The sequence below is a fragment of the Drosophila guanche genome, unplaced genomic scaffold (assembly GCF_900245975.1).
Source record: "Drosophila guanche unplaced genomic scaffold, DGUA_6, whole genome shotgun sequence".
In the NCBI taxonomy this organism is placed as follows: Eukaryota; Metazoa; Arthropoda; class Insecta; order Diptera; family Drosophilidae; genus Drosophila; species Drosophila guanche.
In genome coordinates this window covers 5,182,903-5,204,794 of record NW_022995746.1, presented here as the reverse complement: position 1 = coordinate 5,204,794, position 21,892 = coordinate 5,182,903, and the positions used below count along the sequence as shown (strand labels likewise).

The 21,892-nt window shown below is 47.9% G+C and overlaps 1 protein-coding gene across 4 annotated transcripts; it reads left to right on the top strand.

Moving 5' to 3' along the window:
• The first annotated feature begins 1,477 nt into the window (after positions 1–1,477).
• On the top strand, positions 1,478–21,687 carry LOC117581987 (homeotic protein spalt-major). Of its 4 annotated transcripts, XM_034269481.1 has the most exons (5): positions 12,322–13,114; positions 16,719–19,814; positions 19,851–20,794; positions 20,938–21,018; positions 21,377–21,687. In XM_034269481.1, exons 1-5 carry the CDS (start codon positions 12,964–12,966, stop codon positions 21,404–21,406), a joined length of 4,302 nt encoding a protein of 1,433 aa, XP_034125372.1. In that variant the 5' UTR covers positions 12,322–12,963; the 3' UTR covers positions 21,407–21,687. The 4 variants fall into 4 exon arrangements, with proteins under 4 accessions (XP_034125373.1, XP_034125372.1, XP_034125371.1 ...); XM_034269482.1 differs by lacking the exon at positions 12,322–13,114 and adding an exon at positions 1,478–1,484 and having other exon boundaries at positions 16,995–20,794; XM_034269480.1 differs by having other exon boundaries at positions 16,719–20,794; positions 20,938–21,014.
• The last annotated feature ends 205 nt before the right edge of the window (positions 21,688–21,892 follow it).

Below are 21,892 nucleotides of genomic sequence, written 5' to 3'. Positions count from 1 at the left end.
TAGCACCAGTTTTAATTTTGGCACATACAAAAACATATATTTATAAATAAAACACTCAGAAATACACCCAGCTCTGTCGCAAATTCCTATGCGCATTCATTTGTTATTAAATGTTTATCTAATAATATCTAATGGGGTAGAAAGCGTCTACTCTTGACTGCCGTTTTCCTCTTTTTGCACACAATATTGCTCGATTTCTTATTACTTCCGTCTGGAACCTCATCTCCCCTTCATAATTGCACATTAATGTGCAAATCTGCGTGAGCAAATCCTACGCCAGCGGCGCCAGAGCCAATATTTACATTGGGCCAAAATCATTTCATAACATCTATGAAAGCGGTTGGCCGGGTGAGGGGGCAATGTAAACATAACGCCTTCCTGCCACGTGCCGCGGGCTCTTACAGTGGCAACATATTAATAATGGAATCGCTCATAAAATTATAGCCACACCGAGCAACCCGAGCAACCCCCTTCTGTTCACACATTGTCGTCAGGCCCTGCAGGGGTGTCGTTGTCGTTGTCGTTGAGCAGCAGCAACCCCACGAATTATGAAATTATTTTCTTTAATGAGCGTTTCACCCTCCTCGACCTTGTCTTTCCTAGCGTGGCGTGCTGCGTGTTCGACAAGAAGTCAGCGTTTTGTTAGATCTCGATCCAATCATATTCATACTCGCAGGCCGGAAAATGTTGGCCGCGTGCCGCTATTTAGCGTCGATTATCCTGCTCCTGCCAGCATATGCCCCATGTCCCGTTGTCCGTGTCTGCTGTCTGGTGTCTGTCTGCGCCTTTTTTTGTATCCTGTTCTACCCTGTCATCGCCGCGTGCCCTGTGCCCCACGAAGATGATTTCTCGCTTCCGGAATGAGCCAAAAAACTTTCTGATAAGCGGAAAACATTTCGATCCTAACACACAGATTGAGTGGAAGTTTGCTTCCGGAAACGTTGTGCATATTTACGGGTAACTAGAGGCTTTCCTTTCCAATTGGTTGCGTATTAGATCACCCATTGACGTGCTGGATATGCAGGACTACCAGCCTACATACAATTAGTTGCATAAATATGGTGAATAAATACAGATGGGGGATAACCATTTGAATCTATTTATATTATTTATGAATGTATTTATGTATTAATTATTTTGCCAATCGATTTCCAACGATTTATTATGTCTGGTATTCCTCCTAAAATACCAAACAAATGCAATCATCGATACCCCCACCAACAAATCGTACGATACTCTCATTCCTAAGCGCCAACCCATCGCCATTGTTCCAGCTTCCGCTCTGCGAACTCAGTGAAAAAGCAAAAACCAGCAAGGTAAGTGCAAAGTGCATAATTATTAAATATTAAGAAATCTCAACACGAAATCTTGGCCTGTGGGTGGGATGTGCGAAAGCGAAAGCGAAAGCGAAAACAGAAGCGCAAATTGCTGCAAGTTTTTGCTCGTTTTTACTGTTCATATGCCACACACACACACACACACACGTGTGCACATGTACATATGTGCATGCTGCTTCTCGTTTCGCGACTGGCTGTACAACTCGGACTGCTCAAATCTGGAATGCAACAACAACAGCTACTGCCAATAAGCACTGCTAATTAATTCAATTAAAATGCATATTTTTTCATAATCCAATTTAACCTCACATTTCGGCCGCTCTTCCTCGCTGTACGTGTGAGTGAGACGGCTAGCGCTCGTCCGCATGTGACGCGCGCAAAAAAAAGAACAGGAGCGGAGTTGCACCAGGCGCGGTTAGGTGCGCACCGAAACTTTGTACTCGAAATACTCCAATATATTTATTTCCGCTGCCTGTCTGCTTTATCTTTTCTTCAGTTAAGTCATTTCCACGATGGAATTTGTTAAGGTGCATTGTGCTGATGGAGGAATTTGCATCGTCCTGTGGGCAGCCATCCGTCGCTGCGCACTGCTTATGGACGTAATAGAAGCTTCTGCATTGGACGAAAGAGTGCACCCCGGAATCAGGTTGCCACTCATTAGAACGAGTGAAATGGCAAAAATCTTGCAATGGGCCTACCAAGACGACTCAGATCCGCATGAGGATACTGATGAGATCCAAACCTGGCAAGCCAATTTCCTAAACATGTCGCACAGATCTCTGCTAAAGCTATGGCAGGGCGCCACCTACGTGAAAGCTCAGCGCCTCGTCCGACTCATCGGCAATTTCATACGCTGCATTATTCTGGGGAAACCACTCGGCACTTTGAAACCTCTCAAAATACGGGTAAACCTGACAGCCGCTCAGCGCAAGCAGCTGATCGATGACGGAGTCACCCTGGAAAATATTAATAAGCTCTGCGCAGATAAGCATAGCAGCGCAAACAAAGACAACAAATCAACCGAATAAATATGTAGATTGAATCTTCAAAATATAATCTCCAAAATATATGTGCCTGCCACATGTTGTCATCATTTGTTACGCTTCTTTGCAGTCGACTTCGGCAACGCCCCCGTAAACAGCTTCCCTGAAACAGACCCATGACCTCGAAAGGAATGGCCATTGTCCAGTCAGCCTTGGGCTACTCCTCCGTATCCGAAGGATGCAAGATTTCACGCTCAAATATTGAAAAATGATGGGTGTCAATATTTGCATATCATTCCCAGCCCAGAGACAGTCCCAGTTCCAGTCCCCGACCTGACGTGATATGCGATCGATGCGTGACGGCTATGGGTTTCCGGGAAGTGAGGCCCCGGCAACGCCCTCCCGGCACATCCTTTGGCAACAAAAGGGTAATGGCTGCAAATCCGTCGCGCCATATGCAAATCGGAGCCCTGGACTTGGGCCCGTGCTTAATTAGTACGCAAAATATTTGCCTTAATTGTCGCAAAGACAAGAGGCGGACAATGGGCGGCCTGAAGCCTGCCTGCCCTGAATTATAATCCCTTCGATCGGATTTTCCGGCCAGCCTGGCACTACCTGGCGCGTTTGTGCCGAACTTTGCACTAATTTTCGCGCATGATCCTGCGGATCAGAGAGACAGAGAAAGATTCCGGTGATTGATCCTGTTTGCTGCTGCGGTGACCCGACTCAAAGCAAAGATCCTCACGGGCCCATTGTGCGACCTCCTTTCATGCCGGCCGAAGTCCAGCTGGGCAGAAGTAGGATTAGAAGGAGTAGAAGGGACAATTGTCTGGGCGTTGCTATTGAGACAGTTTACAGGACACTTAGCTCGGCTTAGCCGCTGCCCGCTGCCCGCTCTCTCTCTCTCTCTCGCTGCGTGACACGATGAAAATACGAAATTGATTTGTCAGCAAAACCACACGAAATGCCAAAGTATTTCATTGACCACCTACCTACCTACCCAGGAGCAGGACTCTGAACAGAACAGCAAAGAACTGAACTGCATACCGAAGACAGGGAGGGGCCAAGAACCACCGCAGAGCCGGCAACTCCTTGACAACTTCCAGCAACATATAAATCAATCAATTAAACTTTTATGCTGCTCTGCATGGAAAATATTTTTGCGACGAGCAACAAAAACTTGAAGCTGAAGTTTGAGTGGCGTCAGCGAGGCCAGTACCAGTCCCAGTCCCAGTTGGTAATTAAAATTTCAGCTAATATATCGAGGAGGCCTCAGTCTGTTCGCGACAAGCATATGACAGTTTGACAAACGGCAGACAGCCGCTGACGAGTCAACCTCCCTCCAGTCCAGCTCTGACTGCGGCAGGCCCTTCTTCATTCCAGCCTCGCAAACATTAAAAGATGCTTTCTGGAATGCCGAGTATGTCGTCCATTGGATGGGGACAAAAATCATATTAGGACGGGCACATTATAAAACAGCATCGAGGAGCTGCTTTTGCCTCGCATAACTTATTAAAAAAGCAGCAGCAAACCACAAATTACTCACCAGAAATGCCCGAAAAATTGTCTGTCTAAGCGCCACTTGGACAACGGGTTTCGACGGGGGAGCCACGGAGGGAGCAGAGTGGTGCCGGTGGTGGGCGCCATTCATCGACTGGAAGAGAGTTCCGCGAATTGTTTGTCATTGAACTTTCGTGCAAATTCTTCATTAAGTAGATCAAATTCGTTACAGGGAGGCAGTTATGACAGGACCACGAACCAGGCAAACGGAATTCAAGGCGTTTCCTGCCCGAGATAATATTCCAAGTGAATGATACCTTTTGATGGCACAAAATAGCAATTTGACCAAGTTAAATGCTGTTGAAATTCTAATTTAAATGCCATCAAAGTTTATTCCAATGAAAATTCCTTGCATGGCCGTCTCCTGGCGTTCCCTTTTCAAGCCCATGTCCACGTTAATCTTGCATCTGAATTCCCGCTAACTCAATTAATAAAATTTTCACAAGTCTGAACATAGTTTTTCCCCATAAACCATGCCGCTGTGGGATATCGATTCCCAGTTTTCCCAGCGTCGTGATTGGCGTCGTAAAAGTGCCCCCGTCCCAGGTCTTGCCATAAATCGAACAGACGGCGATGATGCTGATCCACAGCCTGGGCTGTGGAGTCTGTGGTGGCGCATGATGACAGGCACACGTTCTGTGGTGCCCAACAAAACTGCTGCCAAGTCGCGCGAGTAATAAAAGTGTTCAAAAATATCATAATTTTTGATTTCCAGCGAAGAAGAACTGAAGCTGATGCCATTAAAGGGTTAAAATGAAACCGTAAAATGCAACAATAAATTATGGAAAAACTAACATCAATTAAAAGTCGTAAACCCCAGAAGCGGGCAGCTGAGAGAGAGGAGGAGGAGGAGGAGGTGATGCAGTAGCTTTTGGGAGCTGCTGGGGATAATGAACCGCAATCGGGTGATAGATAATAAAAAGGGAGCGAATGGGAAATGAGAATGTGATGAGAGCTGGAAATAGACTAAACAGATCGAAGACCCCGCCGGATCAACAATCGTTAATATCGGGACACACACAGAGAGAAAGGCAGAGAGAGAGGGCAGAGAGTGGTGGAGGCACCGCCACCTTTGGCATTGTTTCAATAGAAAACCCATAAAACTTTGGGAAAAATGGAAACAATTTGTACAGCAGAAAGAGCAACAAATGCAACTGCCATAAAAGCATGAATCCATTTATGGATGCACTCGTGAACCCTGACCCCTGGACCCGTCATAGGGTTGTGCATTTTTATGGCTTTTCAAATGTTTCCGCTCATCCTTGGCCTTGGATTAGGCATTGGGCGTTGGGCTGTTGTGCCCGTGTTTACCTATAATAAAATATAAATTGTCTGGTCTGTATGTAGAGCAGACATCACAATGCGCGATCAGCGATCCACGCGGTCGTAAACCCAGAAACATTGTTAAATATGTGGATGGATGAGGTTTACGAGCACGATCCTTTATCCTTTCGTCGAATATGGCATTGCATGGATGGATTCGGGTTGGACTGGGTCTACCTGTAGCTTCAACCACTCCCAGTCCCGTAACCATTCCGCCCTCCGCCTCTGACACGCGCTCGTAAAACTCTCTTTCTCGGCTCGATCGATCTGATATCAATTTGTTTATGTCCCGAAGACTGTTGCAATTAAAAGCAATTATGGCCCCGATAGCTAATTTTCTAGATCTAATTTGGATTCCATTTTTATAGCTCCTGCTGGAGAGCTACTGTGGGAGAGAAAGGTTTGCTGGTTTCTGCCTGGAACAGTGTCCGACATCATCTGTCTCTCGTTTTTTACAGCAGAGAGTCCCGCACTGCAGCGGCATCCTTTCTGTCAGTGTTTGGCACCAGCGATCCCTAAGCACTTTGCAATTGTGTTCAAATCTCATTACCTTTCGCTCAATTAGAGACTTTTAGTCTTGTGCTTATCTGGGGTAAAGATTCTTAAGTGAAATTTTCTTGTGTACATTTATCTGATTTGTCAGTCGAATACCCGTGCGGGCACTGCTTTGTGTTCCAGAATTGGTTCTGTAATAAATATTACAAAATTCATGACACTCTTCTGCAGAGCATGCAGCATAGAGCCCTCCCCAGCAGCTCCTGCTGTGAGAATTTAATAATTTTCAATTACCCATTTCGCGTTTTTTCCTCTCTTGTGCAAACCCTAATGAAAAGCTCTTAACTTTGCAGACAAGTTAATTGACAGCATAATTCATTTCTCGTTTTTTTTTCTGCTATATTTTTAGAGTGCGAAAAGTTGCACAAAAGATTGTCCCTGCCCTGCTCGACAATTTTCTGAAGTGATTTGTGCGGCTGGCCACAAGCAGCAATCGCAATCAAAACGAACGACACTCGAGCGGCTGGAATGGTCGGGGGGCTCGACAAATATAATTTTCGCAGCATTCAGCAAATAAATAAATACGAGGCAAGGGCAAGGGGAAGGGGAAGCTGAAATCGCGCTAAGTGAGTGCAATTGACAAAGGAAGCGAGCAATGAGGATGAGGATGAGGATGAGCTGAAGAGGCTCTCCAGAAATTATGCGTGCGTGAGGAGCGCTGAAAGATGCACTGAGAGAAAACATAGGAAACTTTAGACAGCACTGCGAATATCACTGAGGAGCTTGGCACTCAATTTTCCATCAGTGTGGACATCCTTCGAGATGCTCTTGTCGCCACTTGAATTCCCACCCATCTGCGGTTGCTCCCAGCTCCAATCGAATTATGTCAAATATTTGATTTGATTTTGTTAGAGGACACCTGCATCATGGTTCGACTGGACAGGACATCCGCAAAGGGCACGGCGCCAGGTCGCAGCACCCTTGGCTCCTTATCGCCAATGAGAGTTATGAGTGGAACAAAACCAGACCCAGGGCCAGGGCCAGGACGGGCGGCGCCTCACGATCGAGGCCTCGACCCTGTACCTGTTGTTTGAGTTCATAATTTTCGGTTTTTGTCAAGTTTTGTCGCCAATTGTCTGCATTTCATTGACCAAAAACCGACAATCGACAAGCGACAATCGACAATCGACAGGTAAAAAAAGGTTTTTCCTTCGGTTTTTGGTTTTTGGTTTTCTGTTTTCGATTCCTTTTTAATTATTATTGCCCGACGTTTATTTCGTTTTTGTTTTGCCCCTAAGACAAAGGGAAATCCTTTTTTAATATTCCCTAAAGAGAGTGCGAGCGAGGGGCCAGAGTTGGGTACGAGATTGAAGCCAGAATTTATGGCCAAGCCTCAGAGCTGTTGACATTTTCGTTATCTACTTTTGTCCGTATGGTTTTTCGTTATTTTCCTTTCGGGTTTCCTCGCCTCTATCAATGAAACACTGATCGACTCTCAGGCTCTGTCTGTGGGTCTATGAAGATATCATTATGCATGGACCTGTCCCTCTCTCTCCCATTGATTTATATGCAATTATACCTGAGCGCCGGCCCAATGTGCCGGGCATATTTAAATGTCGCTCTATAAAAATCTTTATCGACTCCCCAGAGCTGTAAAACTGACGATGATCTCTCCTCGAGTTGTTAGCTCTTTTTGAAGTTTATTAAAGGACTCCATAAATGCTGCTTCGTTTATCTTTTCTGTACTTTTATTGGTCACTCCTCCCTGCCCGGATTCGGGAGATTTATGATCAGTGGAGGAGTTGGATCTCCGCGACTGCTTTTGTCCCCAAATCATCATCAGCATTCCGACTACCGACGAGCCCTGGCAGTGAAGTCAGGTGATTGACATGCGACTTGGCTAATAAATAAATACTCAATTTATGAACTTCTCTGGGAGTTAATTTTATGTACAGAAAAGGGTTCGTTAGGGCGGACATCCTTTGGGGCTAATATTGAAACAAAAATCACAAAATAAATGTCTTCAAGTCTCGCAGTCTCTTCTTTTCCGTATGCCCAACCCCCATGGCTGAAAACTAATCTCACACTTCAATCTGTAGAACTTTATAATTCCTTTTACGAGTATCCCCGTATCCATAGCCCAAAGCCAGAAGCAAAATGAGCATAAACCAAACATCAAACGCTTTCGAAGCGATTTAAATGAGTTCGCATTTTGATAGAAAATTTCTCAGCACCACGAGTCTAGAATTCATAATTAACCCAAAGTGAAGGGGGGTCGTCAGAGGGAGCCACAAAGGCGGCAAAAATGTTCAGCATTAAAATCAAATAAAATTTTGTTCAAATTTGTTAAAATTCCAAAAACGGTAGCTCCAGCTCCGAGACTCGTAAAACGAACTCCCCTGGATTTTGGGTCACGTAATCGCCTCAAACACCTCCAACCGCTCCTTGGCCCTTGGAGTCACGCCTGCGCGGAGTGGCAGCTGAAAGTTTGATTAGAAGAGGCTCACAGGGAACCAATTTTGATTATGTCTCTGTGTTGAGACTTTTAGTAAATTGTAAACCCCTTTAAGAGGATTCCTCAGTGGCTCCTCACTCAGTTTGGCTGAGTCCTCACGTTGACCGATCGCAAGTCCAGCCCAAGGCTCAGGCTCTTCGCATATCCATATAAATATATTTGCTGTTCAAACATAAATGTAAATATTCCATGGAACATTCCTTGCCGCTCAGTACGGGCCGCAGACTGTAACAATTTTTATGACAAGTGTGAAAAGCGCAAGCGGCCAGAACAAACGAGCGAACGCTGAATCCTTTGGCAGGACACGAACGCAGACGGGTGGCTGGGGTGCACGGAACGTGTCTGCAGCTCGAAATACATTTGCTTGTGACTCCAATAATTGCGGCAAGCGATCGCTGGGCACTTGGAATGCGTCAGGCATTCGGTTTTCCAATGCATTTTCCTGCTTTCTCTCCCTCTATCAAGGGGTACTTTGAGGCAACCGCCTGTGGCAGGACCGTCTTGGGTCTGAGTGCGTTCGCTCATAAATCTGCCGACCGACCCACAGGCGAACGGAAGTAATTCCGTTTTTTATTTTATTTCAGTTGCATTTCATTTCGTTTTTACTTTCGTACAATTCGAATTTGTGTGTTGTTTTCGCTTCGGATTTTAAATTAGGGCAACAAAGGGACCGACCGCAGAACGATATTGAAATTCGGTGCTCAGATTATGCCCCTCCGATAAGGCAGAAAGGGTATCAGAACTGGGCTGACACAAACCGAGCTGGCCGATTGCATTTTTGATTACTTGCCACTCGGAATCGACCGATCGCAATGAATAATTGAAAGGGTGCCGGAACGGGAAGCAAAGCATTGAGGCACTCTGAATAGGAGTTTAACAGGGGATTTATACAATAAAATTGTACAATTTTATGATCATTTGATGAGAACTGAAGGAAATAAAGCCCTAATGCAATCTGAAACGTATTTGATTTATTTTTATTTCAGATCAAATCATTCAGTTATTCAATTTTCTTATATTATTTCCAGTGCCAGCTTTGAGCGGACTTCTCCTATGACTAATTTCAATCAATAATCGAATCCCTCGAAATATATTGAATAATCGCGCGTTAATTAAGCCATTTGCCAATGGCCTTATTGAGTTTTGGCGAATCAAATATAAAAAGATATTCACTCTATTGTTTTATGGTTATGATGCTAATGGCTATTGAGATTGCATGGACCACATATCGCGACCATCTTGGGCGTTTAATGATGCTTTGGCCAGCCATAAAGCGGCTAACAGAGGTTCAAGAGTAACCCATAACATTGCTGTACGAATGGTTGCCCCTCTTTTTACATAAGCGACGACTGTTGTGGTTATGTTAAAGGCGTATAAGACTGTTTGCCTGCGAGCAGCAGTTAACAGACAAAGAGACAGGCGGGGAGAGCGTGACAGAAATAGCTGACATTTCGTAAATGAGCGCAGAGAGAGGCACACACATCTGCGACAAGGGTTAACACAGAGTGCGAGAGTGAGAGAGAGCGACTAAGCAGACAACCTGTAAGAATCCGAAGAGCGAGAGCGTCGCTGCCGCTGCCGCTGTGTGCGTTTCTGATGGCAGCGCAACATGAGCGAATATGAGCGTTATGAATTATGTATTTGGCTTGTACATAAACAAACCCCATCTCACACATACACACACACACGCACACATGCTGGAAATGGAGGCGGGTGCTCCCGCTCCCATCGTGTACCGCTGCCGCTCTGCCACTGACTCTGGCTGTTGGCTCTTCTTTCTTACTGGTGCGCAAGGTGGCACGGAGATTGGCTTTCGACATTTCTTTTTTTTTTTGTTGTTCTGACTGCTGCTCACAATTTTTTCATTGTTTCCTTGGCTTTACTGCTACTTTTCTGCGCTCCTTTCCTCTCCCTCCTTCTGTCTATCCTTCGGTTGCTGCTGGCAAGTGCTTCGTTCCGCTGCTCCTACACTTTCTGCAAAGCTCTCTTCCCATCGCCGCTACAATTTATGACAGCGACGTCAGCTTCGAGAGCTTTATTAATGCTTACTTTTATTTCCACTTTTTCTACTCGCATTCACTGGCGTTTTTTTCCTATTGGCTGGAGAATTCTTTCCCGCTCTGACAATCTTACCATTATAAACCCAATCATGAACTAAGAATTTCTAGGAAAAGTTGGGTATATGGAAATATTTTTGAATTATGTTTCTTAGTATAGGAACTTCCTAGCTGAAGGCAACTTCTAGAGTCTGCAAAGCTTTCTTTAGCTATAAATGACAGCCATATGCTACCCGAATCAGTTGTCATTTCCCTTCTAATTAGTTGTCGGAATAATAAGTTGTTAACTCAAGATAAAAACTGGAAGAACTGTTGCTAAATTATGATATTTTGCCATTCCAACTTCCAACTTCCAGCAGAAACATTTATTTTATAACCCAAGTCACGGCACACATTAGATGGAAAATTATAAATCTTTGCCCTTTGCTGGAAATGTGTTTTATTCTCTGCTAAACACACATTCCTTTCCAATTAGCACTCCAAAAACCATAATCCATTGACTAACAGCTGTTTTTTGTACATCAGAATTGCTCAATTTGTTTTGTAACTTTTTGGAATTGTTCAATTTATTTAACATTGAAAGTTAACCAAAGGCAGAAACAAAGCATTCCAAAAGTCAATTCATGGCCCTACCGACGATTAATCATAACTCATTTGTCACATGTTTTCAACAATTTTTTTGAAACAATTTGAGTAACATTTTTAATCGCCAGGTGTTTTTGGTGCCAACTAAAGCCCAGCTCCCACAGGTATTTTCGTGGAAAGAGTGGGGCACATGGCAGAGAGAGATAGAGCCAGCCGCCTCGGAAAGAGCGTAGCAAAAGCAATAACAAAATAATTAAAGAAGTGGGAGTTGCCCAAAAAGTTCGAGTCAAAAAAAAAGAGAAACAGAAACAGAAACAAAAAAGCGAATTTGATGAATGGCTCATAATATTCAACGAATACTCATACGAAACACACACACACACACACACTGAGACGTGTGCATGTCATGCACGACTGACGAATAAGCGAAGTCAACGAAGTGTTGGAGCGGGGAAGGGCTGGGGGCGATACGAACAATAGCAAAGAACTGAAGAAAATCTTATAAAACCGAAATTAAAAAAGCAACAAAAACAGGAGGGCGCTCATAACTGCGCCAAAGCGCAAGAGGGAGCCAGAGAGAGAGAGAGAGATAGCCAGAGCGAGAGCGAGCAAAGCCAGAGGAAGAGAGAGCGAGCGAGCGAGCGCAACAAATGGCAGGCGCGCAGGCCTGAGTGCGAGCAGGCCAGCAAATGCTGTCAGGGAACGTGTGTGTGTGTGTGTGTTGTAGCAGGGGGGCCGGGGCTGTGTATGAATTATGATAAATTATTAATCAAAGTGCGAGCGAGACAGCGGCAGAGCAAGAGAGAGAACCCGAAAAAGTTGAGCGACTCTCTCCAGCCGGAAGCGCTCCTGCTGCTGCTGCTGCTGCCTGTGTGTATTTCTCCTTCTCTTTTTTCTACTTTGCTTTCCTTGTGTGTGTGTGTGGCTCATAATTTTTCGAACAAGTTTCATAAATGCTGCCACCGTGCCACAGGTAAGAGTGAGAGAGGCTGGCTGCTGGTTGCGCGCCGACAGGCCAGAGGTCGATGGCAACAGTAACAGTAACAGTTAGCCGCATGCCCGCGACAGCGGGAGCGAGCGAGACAGCGCAATTTAATAAAAATTATGATGAGAGGGAAAACGCGCGAGAGAGAGCATCTGTGTGTGTGCGAGAGCGAGCGCATATGAAAAATGATATGAAATGTGAGAGCGAGAGCGTAATATTCAATGAAATGCGCGCGAGAGAGAGAGAGAGTGAGTGAGAGGGTGCCGCAGCGAGAGTGTGTGTGTGTGCGGTGGTTGGTTGAATGATTGTCCCTCTGTGTGTGTGTGTGTGTGTGTGTGTGTCTGCCTCTGCTGTAATAACAACACACACAGAGAGAGAGAGAGAGAGAGAGAGCGGCTGGGTCGCGCGCGCATGTATTAATATTGTTGGTGGGACACGAAACCGGCCGTCTGGTCGTGTGGCCGTTATTGTTTGTGTCAGTTCGACGCGCCACATCGAACGAGCAACAACGCTCAGATACAAAGATACGTTCGTTCGTTCGCTCGCGACCAGCGACAGATTCCGAGAGCAACGTTGCGTATGCGTGACGCGTGAATCGCGTAGAGTTTATTCCCTCACTTCCCCCACAATAAACGCGTAGCAGTGCAGTGCCAGACCCAGACATCCATCCATCTATCCAGCGATGACAGTGCCCGTGCAGCTTTGAGATCAGCGATCGAGAGCGGGGCAAGGCGGATCCGCCGACGGCAAAACGATAAAGTGAACGCGGCTAAGCTGGCAGTAACGGTGCAGCCACAACAATAACAGTAACAATAACAATAACGATCGCAACGGTAACGGTCAACGGTGAACATGGAGCGAGTCCTGCGCGCATGACAAGCAAACAGTCGCCGAGATCCCTCCCGCCCGGTCCTGGGACAGAGGCCTGTCAAAATATTAGAGTACTCCCCGACCCCCCACACACACACACAACCCCCTCCCCCCATACATAAAACAGTGCAATGATCAAAAGTTAACAAACAAATAAACAAAACGAAAAGGATACAAAGCAAAAAGAGAGAGAGAGAGCAAAGAGAGTGAGGAGCGGCAGCGAAAGTGCTTAACGGTCACAAAAGTTCTCTTGATGAAAAATCACCTGTCCAACGTGCTGTGTGCAATGCGTAGTGACTTCAAGGATAATCACCAGGAGACCATCAATAAAATGATACAATTTGGCACAGTGAAATATGGCATTGTCAAACAGCTGAAGGATCGCGCTCGAAGCGCCGACAAAGGTGAGTTCAATTTTGCTTTAAAATTTAAAGGAAAAGAAAAGCGCAGGAAAATCTATTATTTAGGCACTCCTGCGACTCCAAATTTGGTGCACAGCCGCAGGGGGTTTTTCCTCAAGTTGTAAATAATATTTATGGCTGCCATTCATTTGTTGCTCTGGGTACCAACACGTTGTAGTTTTTTCTTTTATGTGTGCCTTAGAGAGCTTGTTTGCCAAGACTGCTATGATTTTTGCCATATTTATTGACGAACGGGTAAATATTGTAGAAATATTTGCCGGTTTATTACAGGTTTATGCCAGGCCGACTGCCAGCGGAAGCGCGATCTCACTCATAATTGTATGGGCTTCGGTTTCGTCAAATCGAACAATACAACAACACCTCAAACAAATATAATGAAGCGCAGATGTATGCAAATGGAAGCTTTCAAAACCCATTAATGAAACACGCCTGCCCCAAAGGCCTCCAAATATCGGCGCATTTTTGTGCCTTTCCCAAAACGTTATTTCTATGTAAAGTGGAGCCGAAGCCATATTTAAATCATATCATAAAACGCTCCATTAAAACGAAATCGATTTTTGATTTATCATAAAAAAACGATATCGTGAAACGCGTGGCAAGGGGCAGTGGCATGGAGGGACCAATAGCAGCTGATATCGAAAAATGAAACAAATCGAAAAACTGGAAATGCAAAACAAGGGGAAATATAATTTATATTTACTCTGCAGACAGTGCGCAACAAAATTATAGGACCAAATAGATTTTATAATCAAATTTAAACAAATATTTCCCACAATCGCTTGCTGTGGCCCACTCTCAAAATTATTAATGTTGGCTTCCACTTCGGTCTCTTATCAGCCAAATGGAAAAACAGTTAGAGCCACAACGTTGTGGGTCGAAGCATTTAACATGAAAACCATAGAGGGAAAAACGAGAGAGAAAAAACAAACAGAAAACAGAAAACAGAAAAATAATTTAAACACAACAAAAATGACAAATTTGTTAATTAACTTTAAATGGGGAAAATGCTGTAAAAAAAAAACAACTTTCTAATTGTTGCCTGGCTGTGAAATGATTAATTATATTTTTTATATTTATTTAAAATAATAACAAAAGTCTCTTAACTGCTTGAATATCTAAAAAAGATCCTAACTTATTTGTTTCCTCATTCAAAATGTGTCTCTTGACTATTTTAAACGAATAATTTGCACATAAAGTTGAAATTTACGAATGCCACAAAATGGGCAAAAAGAGCAAAAACTAAGTGCTGAAAAGTTGTACATAAAAAGGGGAATATACATATGTACATATGTGTACATAATCCTGAGTGTATGCCTACATCCTTTACTACAAATGAGTTGCCATTAAATATTTGAAAAAGGCGATGAACATTTTTTGTTCGCTTTATCAGTTTGTTTGGCGCGGCTTTTATTTATACACCGCATATGACTGTGTGCACATACATTTGCATATACTGTATACAGTGATGCATATAGAGCTGGGCATTAATAAATGTTAACGCATTAGTGCGGCAAATAAATTATATTAATATCGCAAACAAAAAAAAAGGGGAAAATCGCAGGAGTGTTGGGAGCACATAAGCAGATGCCTTTATGTACTCACTTCATATGCATATGGAAAGGCTCATCAATTTATTTATTTGGCTTTATTTTGTTCGCTGCCTGCTGCCTGCTGCCTGCTGCTTTTGCTCTGATTTTGTAATCGAATCGAAGTCGCGCTCGCTCGCATAACTTAATGACATTAATTATTTAATTATTTTTATTTATGCGTTTTTGCTGTCGATTTTTTCTACTTTGTATTCCCCATTGGCCCGGCTCCAAAGTTCCGCTGCGCAGCGAAAAATGAAATATTTATGCCTAAAACTTCGACATGAAATTCAATTGGCGGCGGCCGCGGCTTCCTCCTCCTGACTGACCCCTGGATCGGTCTGGATCGGTCTCTGTTGTTTTTCCACACGTACTTTTTGCATACATTTTTATGGTGGCTCCTCTGTTTTGTTTTTTTCATTTTGCATTTTGCATTTTCCAATTGGCTGCACATTTGTTTCGCCTCAGGCCAGCGCTCACGGTTGGCATTTCGAGGCGATTTGCATATGGAATATGACAATGGAATAATTGAAAAATCAGCCCAGCACAAAAGTCGAAGTCAGTGGCTGGGTGGTGGGGGTTCCAGGGTAATAAAAAACCAAAGAGAAATCCGATTTTAGTTAGCTGCAAAGTGGATTGAAAATATGAGTTTTCCCGAGATAAAAAATTGATTTGCTGAAAGCTGCAAAAAAACCAAAAATAAAATTGATGGGCCAAAAAAAAAGCAAAGACAAATTTTCTGTATTTTCTGTTGCAAATATTTAGACACAAAGTTGACACTGGCTAATGGACAGGCAGGACAGGGTGGGGGGTTTCGAGCAATTATGAATATTTGTGGCCTGGGTGGGGGTTTGGTTTGGTTTGGTTTGGTTCCTGGGATTTATTCGCTTCACATGCGCAGAGCCGTAATTCATTCGCATTTAGCCAAGGCACAATTTATGGCTTGACTTAATCCACCTTTAAACTGGCACGATTTCATTTGTATATACAAAAAAAAAGAGTGTACACAATGGGAAGTAGAATTTCCTGCAAAATGCAGAGAGCCACAGTTGTCAGTGGAGCAAAATACAAGAAGAAAATAAATCTTTAGGCACACAGCAAGCCCAATCGACACACACACACACACACATATAGTTTTTTGGATATTTATATTTTGTTTTTGGACGCCCACGCGTCAGAGCGGGTCGAAGACTGAAACTGAAACTGAAACTAAAAAAAAAACAAATCGGACGAAGCTAAGGCAATGGCCTTTAACGAGGCAGCAACCGCCCCCCCCNACCCCCCCCCCCCCCCCCCCCCGTCTGTTATTGTAAATTTTTAACAATTTTATTGCCAATTGCCAAATGACTTAGCCATGTTCGAGGCAAGTTTATGTTCGTCATAATTTAATTTCTGGCCAAAACAGAGTCTGTCTCGGCACGAATGAGAGGCCGCCGCCTGAGAGGTTTATGGCGAACATTATAATTAATTTCAATTAATTAAAATACACTTCAGTTATCAGGCATCATAATCATAACTCTGCGGTTTCGTTTTTGAGCTGCAAAAAGTACGAACATAATTGTCGGAACTCTCGCTTCGAAATACTCATTCAACTTTGTGGCTGTTCCATAATAATAATGCAAATAACATTAATGCGATCGATATGCAAATGGCGCTGATAGGCACCGCTCCATCTGCATCTGTATCTGCATCTGTATCTGTATCTGTATCTGAGCGAAACCCGCTCAACTCGTTTGATTTGTGTGCAGAAAATATGTTTTATTGTATGGCGGAGCGGAGACTGGTTATATTTTATGTTCGTTTCTGTTGTTGGCTTCAATCTGCGAGTGGCTAACTAATTAGAAATCTGTTTCTTTGCTGACTCATTTCACACATTGAGACAATCGATTTGGAGGCAGGAACTCTGGACTGTCTGTGGCCATAACTGCAGGCGGAACTTCTTTTTCCATGGCCAAAAGACCAAACTTGACGCTTGCATTTTTGCTTCTGCTTCTTTTCAGATACTGGCAGCGATCAGGAGGAGAATGGTGCCTGCTCGCCACTGACCACGGCCACGACGACAGCCAGTCCCGAGCCCGAGGAGGAACAGGAGCAGCAGCAGCAGCAGCAGCAGGAAGAAGCTGGGCAGACAGCAGCAGAGGAGATCGATGAGGAGCAGGAGCAACCCATTGAGGATAACAACAACAAAGTGGTCATGACCAAGCCTAGCTCAGAGCTGGCTCAGTCCGAGTCCCAGTCCCAGTCCCACTCCGAGTCCAGGCCACAGTCTCCCTCAGTGAACACAGAGGAGGCAGCGACGGCGGCCAGTCCGGCGGCAGTGGCGCCCGAGAAGGACATCGAAGTGGATGTGGAAATGCCAGAGACGAGAAGTTCGGCAGCGGCAGGTGCGGGCGCCACGCCCGTGACCCTGGAGGCCATTCAGAACATGCAGATGGCCATTGCCCAGTTTGCGGCCAAGACCATTGCCAATGGCTCGACGGGAGCGGACAATGAGGCGGCCATGAAGCAGCTGGCCTTCCTGCAGCAAACGCTCTTCAATCTGCAGCAGCAGCAGCTCTTCCAGATTCAGTTGATCCAGCAGCTGCAGTCGCAGTTGGCCCTCAACCAGGCCAAGCAGACGGAGGAGGACGCAGACGCAGACGCAGACGAGGAGGAGGAAGGGGAAGCGGAAGCGGAGGATGTGGAGCCGGAGGAGGAGACGGACACGTACGAGGAGGAGGAGCGCATCGCGGACATGGAACTCAGACAGAAGGCGGAGGCACGCATGGCCGAGGCCAAGGCCCGACAGCATCTGATCAATGCAGGAGTTCCCCTTCGCGAGTCCTCTGGCTCCCCCGCAGAGTCCTTGAAGCGTCGCAGAGAGCAGGAGGAGGCGGAGGAGGAGCAAGCTGCCATGCGGCGTCCCCTCAGCAGTCGTCGCCTCAGCGCGGAGCCGCTCCACAAGGAGAACGCCCAGGAGGCGCTGGCCAAGCTCAAGGACATGGAGAACATGCCACTGCCCTTCGGCTCCGACCTGGCCTCCAGCATCATCACGAATCACGACGATCTGCCGGAGCCCAACTCCCTCGATCTGCTGCAGAAACGCGCCCAGGAGGTGCTCGACTCGGCCTCGCAGGGCATCCTGGCCAACAACATGGCCGATGACTTCGCCTTCGACAAGTCCGGCGAGGGCAAGAGCCGCAATGAGCCGTTCTTCAAGCATCGCTGCCGGTACTGCGGCAAGGTCTTCGGCTCCGACTCCGCCCTGCAGATCCACATTCGATCCCACACGGGGGAGCGGCCCTTCAAGTGCAACGTCTGCGGCAGTCGCTTCACCACGAAGGGCAACCTCAAGGTGCACTTCCAGCGGCACGCCCAGAAGTTCCCCCACGTGCCCATGAATGCCACGCCCATACCGGAGCACATGGACAAGTTCCATCCGCCGCTGCTCGATCAAATGTCACCCACCGACAGCTCGCCCACCCACTCCCCAGCGCCGCCTCAAGCTCCCGCTGCTGTGCCGCCCACTGCCATGCCCGCGTTCCCCGGACTGCAGGGCCTGTACCGCCCGCCCATGGAGATTCTGAAGTCTTTAGGCGCCGCTGCTGGAGGCCCTCATCCGTTCTTCCCGCAAATGCCAGGCCTGGGCGCTGCCCTGAAGCATTCCTCCTCCTCCAGCGACATGCCCACGGACCTGCGCAAGTCCTCGGGTCCGAGTTCGCCGCTCCAGGAGCAGGAGGATGAGGAGATGTCTGGTCGCATGCCCGTCAAGACAGAGCTCATGGAGGAGGACAAGGAGGAGGCGGAGGCGGAGGCGGACACCTCCGCCAATGAACCCGAACCCGAACCGGAGCCACTGCCGCTGGAGGTGCGCATCAAGGAGGAGCGCCTCGAGGAGGAGCAGCAGCAATCCCACCAGCAGCAGCAGCAGCAGGAGGAGGAAGCGGAACAGCAGCTGGAGGTGCGTCGCACGCCATCCCCACGCGTGCGATCCCCGCCAGTGAATCATCATCGCAGCCATCACCACCATGGACACCATGGCCATCTCGGTTATCCGCCGGTGGTGCAGCCCATCCAGCCACCCGCGCTGATGCACCCACAGCAGCCATCGCCCGGCTCCCAGTCGCACCTGGACCATCTGCCCACGCCGGGCCAGCTGCCACCCAGCATGCCACATCGCGAGGACTTCTTTGCGGAGCGCTTCCCCCTGAACTTTACGACCGGCAAGACGCTCTCGCCGGAGCACAACTCGCCCATCCGGTCCCCCGCCCATGCCCACGGACATCCGCACCACGCCCACATGGCCCGTTCGCCCTTCTTCAATCCGATCAAGCACGAGATGGCAGCACTGCTGCCGCGGCCCCACAGCAACGACAACTCGTGGGAGAACTTCATCGAAGTGTCCAACACCTCGGAGACCATGAAGCTCAAGGAGCTGATGAAGAACAAGAAGATCAGCGACCCCAACCAGTGCGTCGTCTGCGACCGCGTCCTCTCCTGCAAGAGCGCCCTGCAGATGCACTACCGAACGCACACGGGCGAGCGGCCCTTCAAGTGCCGCATCTGCGGCCGCGCCTTCACCACGAAGGGCAACCTCAAGACGCACATGGCCGTGCACAAGATCCGGCCGCCCATGCGCAACTTCCACCAGTGTCCGGTGTGCCACAAGAAGTACTCGAATGCCCTCGTCCTGCAGCAGCACATCCGCCTGCACACGGGCGAGCCCACGGACCTCACCCCGGAGCAGATCCAGGCAGCGGAGATACGCGATCCGCCGCCCTCCATGATGCCGGGACACTTCATGAATCCCTTTGCCGCGGCTGCCTTCCACTTTGGCGCACTGCCAGGGGGACCCGGAGGCCCAGCAGGAGGAGGAGGACCCGGAGCCATGCATGGAGCGCACAATGGAGCCCTCGGCTCGGAGTCGTCGCAGGGCGATCTGGAGGACAACATGGACTGTGGGGATGACTACGACGATGATGTGTCCTCGGAGCATCTGTCCAACAGCCACCTGGAGCAGGAGAGCGCCGGATCGGAGCGTCCCCGCTCCGGGGATGACTTCAAGTCGCTGCTGTTCGAGCAGAAGCTGCGCATCGATGCCACGGGCGTGGTGAACACTCATCCCCATCCCCATGCCCATGCCCATCCCCATCCCCATCCGCCCGCGCGGCCACGCTCCTCCGCCTCCAGCAATGCCAACTCCGTGGGCTCCGCCTCAGCGCCCACCAGCCCCACCTCCCACCAGTCGCATCTGGCCAGCAAGCCCAGCGCCTCGTCCACGCGCGCCAGCAGTCCCGCTCGATCGGAGGCGTCGCAGGGCGCCCTGGATCTGACGCCACGGGCGGCGCCACAGCCACCGCCGCCGGCGGCAGCTTCGGCCTCCTCCTCCAGCTCCCGCTCCCGCTCGCCGCTGCTGCCCAAGGAGAAGCCCATCAGTCCGCCGCAGTCGGCACGGAGTCCGCCCAACGGCCCACCGCAGCCGCCTCCTCCCCCATCGATGCTCTCCTGCTCGCCGCTGCCCCCTTCGGTGGCGATTGACTGCCTGCCCCCGGGACTGCAGCACCATCTGCAGCAGCAGCATCAGCATCTCATGCAGCAGCAAGCGGCAGTGGCAGCAGCAGCCGCCGCACAGCATCACCACCATCAGATGCAGCAGCACGCGGCAGCTCTGCACCAGCACCAGGAGCAGCTGCGACGCGAGGCGCAGGAGGCGCAGCAGAAGGCAGCGGCAGCAGCAGCAGCGGCAGCCCAGCGCCAGACCTCACCACAGCCCCCGTCCCGCTCCAGCGAGGTGCCCGCGGGTCCGCCCAATCCGCTGATGGGTGCCCGTCCGCCCTTCGGCATGTTCCCCAACCTGCCGCTCTTCCCGCCCTCCACGACGCAGAATATGTGCAACGCGATGAATCAGATAGCCCAGTCCGTGATGCCGGCGGCGCCCTTCAATCCGCTGGCGCTGAGCGGCGTGCGGGGCAGCACCACGTGCGGCATCTGCTACAAGACATTCCCCTGCCACTCGGCGCTGGAGATCCACTACCGAAGCCACACCAAGGAGCGGCCCTTCAAGTGCAACATCTGCGATCGCGGCTTCACCACAAAGGTAAGTGGCAGATCATCGATCGAAGTGGACGTCCATTTGGGGGTGCTACTGATGGGGCGGACTGTTAAGTTAGTTTCCATCCGACTGTGAGCCAACTGATCTAATGGCAGCTTTCCTTTTCTTTCTTCTTGTTCCTCTTCCAGGGCAATCTGAAGCAGCACATGCTGACCCACAAGATCCGGGACATGGAGCAGGAGACCTTCAGAAATCGTGCAGTAAAGTATGTAAGTTTTCTATTAATACCAAATCCTCACCCGAAACACCTTCAAGATCGCTACTTTCGATGATCAATCATTGATCACTATTCAAATGCATTTACCCTCCATTTTGAGTCATTCCAAGTCAAGGATCTTCAACCCTGATCTACTTTCTGTCTACCAAAATACCTCTGGCAATAAGTTTAGTCTGCCATTCGATCAATGATCACTTAAGCTCCATTTTGTGTACCTTTTGCTCCTTTCCATTGATCATTCCATAGCGATCACTTTCCAGTCCTCACCCCAACCCAAACCAACACAAACCCTCCACAATTTCACTTTTACTCATGCATCTTTTTTTTTTGCTCTCTTTCTATCTTTACAGATGAGTGAATGGAGCTCTGATCGCGAATAAATAGACACTCAATCAGCCATCAAGCACGATCAGCATGAATGAGCGATCTCCCTGTCGGTATCTGGATCACTTTCCTCCCAGAAGGCTGGACTGGCTGTCTCAGTCAAGATGCAATCGATTCTCGCAACCAAAATGATCTCAAGGTTTACAGAAGGAGCGAGTGAGAGAGAGAGAGAGAGAGAGAGAGAGCGCGAGGGGCACGCTGGTCGGTGGTCAGAGAAGGAAAAATCTTTTATATTTATAAATTGTTGGCCACAAAAATATTATTTGATTGCTGGTTCCCCCCAAAGAGAAAAGCGAAAAGCGAAAAGCGAATGCGAAATTTCATAAACAATTTTTTATGAGCTGCCTAGAGGGAGCGCAGACAAAAATACACCTAAAATAACCATACTAAAAAGGCGATCATGAAACGTATCCAAAGATGCATCAAAAGCAATTTGTGTTCCAGCCAACAGAAAAGAAAGACCTGGGACATGGGACCCAACA

Bases quoted from the DNA above. Each gene is read 5' to 3' on its own strand.
- LOC117581987 (XM_034269479.1), top strand. From the start codon at position 12,964: ATGAAAAATCACCTGTCCAACGTGCTGTGTGCAATGCGTAGTGACTTC. The intron at 13,115-16,718 runs GTGAGTTCAATT...GCTTCTTTTCAG, and splicing joins CGCTCGAAGCGCCGACAAAG to ATACTGGCAGCGATCAGGAG. The intron at 20,795-20,937 runs GTAAGTGGCAGA...TTCCTCTTCCAG, and splicing joins ATCGCGGCTTCACCACAAAG to GGCAATCTGAAGCAGCACAT.